This window comes from Eimeria maxima, genomic scaffold (assembly GCF_000499605.1).
Source record: "Eimeria maxima Weybridge genomic scaffold, Emw_scaff635, whole genome shotgun sequence".
NCBI lineage: Eukaryota > Apicomplexa > Conoidasida > Eucoccidiorida > Eimeriidae > Eimeria > Eimeria maxima.
The window spans coordinates 394-7500 of record NW_013566654.1 but is presented as its reverse complement, the minus strand read 5'-3'; the positions used below and the strand labels follow the sequence as shown (position 1 = coordinate 7500).

The 7107-nt window shown below is 51.2% G+C and overlaps 1 protein-coding gene across 1 annotated transcript in view; it reads right to left on the bottom strand.

Annotated features, from left to right (window-relative positions):
• The window catches only part of EMWEY_00039530 (poly(a) binding protein, putative), a gene marked incomplete at both ends in the record, with an annotated part of 8865 nt that extends 2684 nt beyond the window's left edge, over nt 1-6181 (bottom strand). The window contains 8 exons of the mRNA XM_013482472.1: nt 744-2065; nt 2308-2664; nt 2811-3077; nt 3194-3618; nt 3816-4272; nt 4539-4695; nt 4900-5687; nt 5927-6181. Coding sequence (XP_013337926.1) covers nt 744-2065; nt 2308-2664; nt 2811-3077; nt 3194-3618; nt 3816-4272; nt 4539-4695; nt 4900-5687; nt 5927-6181 — 4028 coding nt within the window. The remainder of the gene's footprint in view (nt 1-743; nt 2066-2307; nt 2665-2810; nt 3078-3193; nt 3619-3815; nt 4273-4538; nt 4696-4899; nt 5688-5926) is intronic.
• Nucleotides 6182-7107: the final 926 nt, after the last annotated feature.

The following is a 7107-nucleotide window of genomic DNA, read 5'->3' as shown; positions in this document are numbered from 1 at the left end:
AGTCACGAACTAATCGTAGCTGCATGCATGCATGCACACACAAACACACATAGATACATACCTGCTGCTGCTGTTGCTGCTGCTGCTGCTGCAGTTATTCGTGTTGCTGCTGTTGCTGCAGCAGCAACAGACGATAAGAAGAAACGCAGCAATAACAGCAGCAACAGCAGCAACAGCAGCAACGCATGCAAAAAGAGTCCTAGCACACCGTTTTTTCCCCAATAAACGCGAGGAGCAGCAGCAACATCATCAACAGCAGCAACAGCAGCAGCAGCAGCAAGAGCAGCAGTAAATAATACCTGTGTAAGTCCTTGTGTAAGTTTATTGATTAGCTGCTGCAGTTGCTGCTCATTAACAGATATATCTAAATTAGATAACCAAATTGTTTTTGTCTCTTCGCTCTTAGACAAAAAAAAAGAACTTTTTTCTCCTTCCTCTGCGCATACTTCTCCCCTGCAGCAGCAGCAGCAGCAGCAGCAGCAGCAAGTGCAACAACAGCAGCAAGTGCAGCATGAGCAGCAGCAGAAGCAGCAGATTATTTGGATTCAAACGCGAAAGACAGGAAGCAGATATTCCTGCTGCTGCTGCTGCTGCTGCTGCTGCTGCTGCTGCTGCTGCTGTCTTGCTGCAGTTGTATGTACAATGGTGGTACAGCTACAACCGCAGCAGCAACAGCAGCAGCAACAGCAACAACAGCAGCAGCAGCAGCAACAGCAGCAGCAGCAACAGCAGCAAATTCTTACGTAATTTGTCTATAATGTTTTCCTTTTCTTGGTGTTAAGAATTCATCTCTTGATGGAGACGATCGATCCCCATCTACCCCCATCTCTGTGTCTCCTGCTGCTGCTGCTGCTGCTGCTGCTGTTGCTGCTGTTGCTTCTGTTGCTGCTGCTACTGTTCCTTTGGGTTCTGCTCCTGCTGCTGCAGCAGCTGGTCCTCCTCCTGTTGCTGCAGCGGTGGTAGATTGGCCTCCTTGGTCCTTTGAGGCAGATGTGCCTTGCTTCTTTTGCTGCTGCTGCTGTTGTTGCTGCTGCTGTTGCTGCTGCTGCTGCTGTGGTGGTGGCGTGCATACTTCCATTGCCTCGGTTGCTGCTGCCAGCTTCCCGCTCGCATGCTGCTGCTGTTGCTGCTGCTGCTGCTGGTGCTGCTGCTGCAGCCGCCTTAGCTGTCTCCTTGGTGTGAATGGTGGGGGCGGCATATCTATATGGGGATTGTCTTGCTGCTGCTGCTGCTCCTTGCTGCTGCTGCTGCTGCTGTTGCTGCTGTTGCTGCTGCTGCCAGGCATAGAAGCTGCTGACTCTGGCAAGGACAGTACAGGTAACGAGCTTGTGCTGCTGCTGCTGCTGCTGAGACCTGTACCTGCTGCAGCAGCAGCAGCAGCAACATTAGGACTATCAGGGGCGAGCAGCGCAGCAGAAGGAGACAAAGGAGACAGCAAAGGAGACACTTGCTGCTGCCTAGGAGACGCAGCAGCAGCAAGAGGAGGAGACAGAGGAGAGGGAGGAGGGACAGGAGGAGCAATAGATGGATCTGCTGACTCTCTACCATCCCATGTTGCTCTTGTTGCTCTCTCTATACCTGCTGCTGCTGCTGCTGCTGCTGCTGCTGCTGATCCAGGCTCCAAGCCGCTAAGCTGCTGCTGCTGCTGCTGCAGGTGCTGCTGCAAGGAGACAGCAGGAGAAGGAGACCTGCTGCGCAACAAGGGACTACGTAGATGGGGAGAAGGAGAAGGAGACAGGGAGGGAGAATTAGTGTCTCCTGCTGCTGCTCCTGCTGCTCCTGCTGCTGCTGCATCTGCAGCAGCAGCAGCAAGACGTAACCGTTTTGAGAGATGAGCAGCAGCAGCTGCAGCAACACTTGCACCTGTATTACCTTGGATAACAGCAGCTGCTGCAGCTGCTGCAGCTGCAGCAGCAGCTGCTGCTGCTTCTGCTGCAGCAGACACACCTTGCTGCTGCGGACCCTCCGTGCTGCTGCAGTCCGACGCTGTCTCCCATTCAGTGTCTCCTTGTAGTCTTTGTCTCTTCTTACGTAAACGTCTTATGCTGCTTAGACACTCCACTTGCTGCAGCAGCAGCAGCAGCAGCAGCAGCAGCAACAGCAACAGCAGCAACAGCAGCAAGAGAATTATATTTATTTATATATCTTGTGTATACTATAACTATTATATTTATATTTATATTTATATTTATATTTATATTTATTATTTATATTTATTATTTATATTAATAAATAAATAAATAAATACAAATAAATAAATAAATAAATAAAAATAAGTAAATAAATAAATAAATAATAAATACTTACGCGCATTCCTTCTGCTGCATCTGCTGCTGCTGCTGCTGTCTCCTTCATCTCTATGTCTCCTTCTTCCTCCATGTCTTCTGCTGCTGCAGCATTGCTGCTGTCTCCTCCTGCTGCTGCTGCTGTTGCTGCTGCTGCTGCGTTTGCTGCTGCTGCAGTTGCTGCTGCTGCTGCAGCTGCTGCTGCTGCTGCTTCTCCTTCAGAGTTCTCTAAGACGCCGGCGAATACAGCAGCAAGAGCAGCAATCTGCAGCAACAGAGACACAGGAGACAGTTGCTGCTGCAGCAAAAGGAGACAGCTTCTGGTGCTGCTGCTGCTGCTGCGCCTTCTTGGTGGTGCTGCTGTTGCAGCACCAACCAACTAAGCAGCAGCAGCAGCAGCAATAAAAAGACACTAGAAGGAACAAACAAAAAGGGACAGACAAAGAGGAGACACATGCAGAAGCAGCAGCAGCACCTGCAGCAGCAGCAGCAGCAGCAGCAGCAAAACTAAAACAGCAGGCGTACCTCGCTTGATGTTTGCTGCAGCGCAGCAGCACGAGCAATCCATTGCTGCAGCAGCGTAGCGACTCGTTGCTCAACCAACCTCCGCTTCTTCTGCTGCTGCTGCTGCTGTTGCTGCTGTTGCTGCTGCTGCTGCTGTTGCTGCTGCTGCTGCTGCTGCAGCGAGGTTAAGTGGGGCAGCAAAGCCTTCAATACATTTCCCCATTCATAAAGGAGACAATTGTCTCCTGCTGCTGCTAAGGCACGAGTGCAGCCTGATAGTGCCTCTGCCTGCACACACTGCAGCAGCAGCAGCAGCAGCAGCAGCAGCAACAGCAACAGTAAATATATAAGAATAAGGAGACAAAAAAAAGAGACAAAAAAAAGACAATAATGTGTCTCCTTACCTCAAGGGAGGAAAAGTCCCGCAGCAGCTGCAGCCGCTGTCTCTGTATCCTTAGCAGCAAAAAAGCCTGCTGCTGCTGCTGCTGCTGCTGTTGCTGCTGTTGCTGCTGCTGCTGGTCCTGCTGCTGCTGGTGCTGCTGATCAGCAGCAACTGTCTCTCCTCCAGTTTGTTCTGCTAGCTTCTCTGCGTTAGCAAGAGACTGCAGCGCCTCAAGGATTGCTGCTTCCTGCTGCTGTTGCTGCTGCTGCTGCTGCTGCTGCTGAGTATCTGCTGCTGCTGCTGCTACTGCTGCAGTAGATCGTGCAGCAATCGCTTTTGCTGCATCAGCGCATGCAAGCTGCAGATACACCGCAGCCTTAGGCCTTAGATGGCAAGCAGCAACAGCAGAGTCACGAGCACGGCATACTGCTGCTAATGATGCACCCCCTGTACCCTGCAGCAGCAGCAGCAGCAACAGCAGCAGCAGCAACAGTAGTAGTAGTAGGAAGTAAGGAAGGAGGAAAAATGCAGCAACAGCAGCAGCAGCAACAGCAGCAACATAACAACAGCAACATTACTAGCACCTGCTACAGCAACAGCACAACAACAACAAGCAACAGCAACAGCAACAGCAGCAGCAGCACCTGCTAATTCTGCTGCAGACGCTACTTCTGATGGGTCTTTACCCGCTGCTTCTGCTGCTGCTGCTGCTGCAGCAGCAGCAGCAGATGCAGCAGCAACTGCTGCCTCAGGACCCTCAAATTCTATACAACTCTCCCGCTGCTGCTGCTGCTGCTGCTGCTCGTCTTGCTGCTGCTGCTGCATCTGCTGCTCTTGCTGTGCTTGTTTTCGCTGCTGCTCCTCTTTTGCTGCTGCTGCAGCAGCAGCAGCAGCAATATAATCAGCACATTCCTTGTATAATTCAGGCTTAATAGTACCTAGCTCCTCTATAGCACGGTAATAAGTTATTATTACTCTTGCTGCTGCTGCTGTTGCTCCTGCTGCTGCTGCTGCTCCTGCTGCTCCTCCTCCTGCTGCTGCTGCTGCTTCTCCTCTCTTCCTCTCACTCATTATATAATCCATCCATACACGATATATTAACTGCATATACACCACAACGCACACAGCATATCCTGCTGCTGCTGCTGCTGCTGCTGCTGCTGTTGTTGTTGTTGCTGCTGCAGCAGCAGGAGGAGGAAGAGCGACAGCAGCAGAAGTAGCAAGAGAGGTAAGCAGCCGCAAAAGAAATAGCAGCATCAACAACAGCAGCAGCAACAATAACATCAGCAGCAACAGAACCAACAACAGCAACAGCAGCAGCAGCAACAGCAGCAGCAGCAGCAGCAGCAACAGCAGCAGTACTATACATGTATTTGTCTATTAGCCTGATCCTCCTCTAGTGCTGCCTGTATTTGCATCTCGTATCTTTTCCTGCTGCTGCTCCATTCCTTGCTGCCAATTGCATGCGCTGCAGCACCAGCAGCAAATGCTGCTTCGCTACCTGTATGCTCTTGCTCCCAAACCCTATACACACAAACCCTAAACCCTAAACCCTAAACCCTAAACCCTAAACCCTAATTTATTTATATATAACCTAAACCCTAAACCTTAATACATACATATATGGGCAACAAAGGAGACAGGAAAAAGGAGACAATAATAAGGAGACAATAAGCAGCAGCAGCAGCAACAGCAACAGCAGCAGCAGCAGCAGCAGCAGCAGCAGACCTATATTCATCAAGTAAGTCTCCAAGTCCCCCAAGAGGGAGTTGCAATTGTCTATAGAAAAGAGTACGAATCCTTGATAGCTGCAGCTGCTGCTGCTGCTGCTGCTGCAGTCTGTTGTTGCTGCTGCAGTTGCTGCTACTACTGCTGCTGCTATTACTGCTGCTGCTGCTGCTGCTGCTGCTGCTGCTGCGCAGCAGCTGGGCCTCGAACCTCCTATAGGCAGACCATAGACAGGGGCCCTCTAGTGCATGCATCTTAAACATCTTTAAGGATTCCTCAAAGGCTAGGCGGAGGGCCCACTCCTTCTCCCTATCTGCTGCTGCTGCTGCTGCTGCTGCTGCTGCTGCTGTTGCTGTTCCTGCTGCAGCAGGAGCAGCAGATGCACATGAGGCAGCAGCAGCAGATGGGGTACCCTCTAGATGACGGATATATACTAGCCATAGAGACACTGATGGCTGTAGACGTAAGCCAAGCTCAAGGAGCGCACGAGCCTCGTCTACGTTGCTGCTGCTGCTGCTGCTGCTGCTGCTGCTGTTAATGGCTATGCCATTGCTGCTGCTGCTGCTGCTGCTCGGGGTGGTACCCGTGCTGCTATTGGTTGAGAAAGAGCCAGGAGGAGAGGTGCTATGACTGTTGCTGCTGTTAGGGTTGTTGTTGTTGCTGCTGCTGCTGCTGTTGCTGCTGCTGCTGCTGCTGCTGCTTAGACGTCGCTCTGCTTCATACCACTGCAGCAGCAACTCCTCATCTATTGGGCAATGCTCTGCATATGCCCGCTGCACCTCACGAACCTGCAGCAACAATACAGCAGCAGCAGCAGCAGCAGCAGCAGCAATAGCAGCAGCAGCAACAACAAAGGAAAAAGAATGGTATAGGGAAAGAAGTTCAGACATGCATCAGCAGCAGCAACAGCAGCAGCAGCAGCACGCTGCAGCAGCTTCATGAACCACTAGCAGCAGCACCATGCAGCACCAGCAGCAGCAGCAACAGCAGCAGCAGCAGCAGCAGCAGCAGCAGCAGCAAGACCTACCTTAGAAATATTTCCTAAGGCAGAGTATGCCCTTAGTGCTGCCTCATAGTAAGAAGCCCTCCATGGATCTTTTTTTATTTGCTGCAGCAGCAGCTCAGCTTGCTGCTGCAGCTGCTCTATTTCCTCCTGCTGCTGCTGCTGCAGTTGATGCAACTCCTGTAAATCCTGCTGCTGCTGCTGCTGCTGCTGCTGCTGCAGATGATTATCGTCACCATTAGACGCCATCTGCAGCATATCCCCACCGTTATGCCCCATTGCCTCTTGCTGATTCTGCTGCTGCTGCTGCTGCTGCTGCTGCTGTTGTGCTCTTTACTCAAAGCAGAAGCAGCAGCAGCAGCAAGATGCGTGCCTCAAAGGGGCAATTCTGCTGCTGCTGTTCCTGCTGCTTATGCTGCTGCTGCTGCTGCTGCTGCTGCTGTCGTGCAGCAGATCCTACTACTGTGAAGAAGACGTCCCTTTAGATGTATGATGGGAGAGCTGATACGCTTGCTGCTAGTGCTGCTGCTGATGCTGCTGCAGTTGCTGCAGCTGCAGCTTTTGTTGCAGCAGATGCTGCTGGAGCTGCAGCCGTAGCAGCAGCAGCAGCAGCAGCAGCAGCTGTTGCTGCTGCTGTTCAATGCAAGCTAAGATGTTATATAGGTATTAATAAAGAGAAATAGAGAGAAAATGCGGTGTGTTGCAGGAGGAAGCTGCAGCAGCAAGTGCAGCAGCAGCTGCTGCTGCTGCTGCAGCAGTAGGAACTGCAGCAGCAGGAGCAACTGCAGCAGCAGCAACTGCAACAGCAGCAGCTACTAGAATTTCTTGCTGCTGCAGCAATTATTTTAGGTGTATACGTATAATAATATAAATAAAGACAATTTATTTGCTGCTTCTCTTGTAGAAGACTCTCTTCTTCCTGCTGCTGCTGCAGGTGCTGCACGATACTTGTAGGTGTGTGCATACATTAGAAGCAGCAGCAACGCATGCAGAAATGCTGCTGTTGCTGCTGCTGTTAGTGCTGCTGTTGCTGCTGTTGTTTCTGCTGCTGTTTCTACTGCTGTTGCTGCTGCTGTTGCTGTTGCTGCTGCTGTTGCTGTTGCTGCTGCTGTTGCTGCTGTAACAAAATGTACACTTACAAGGAAGGCAGCAGTTGTTGGTTTGTCCCTCTAGACTGTACCTACTAAACCCTAAACCCTAAACCC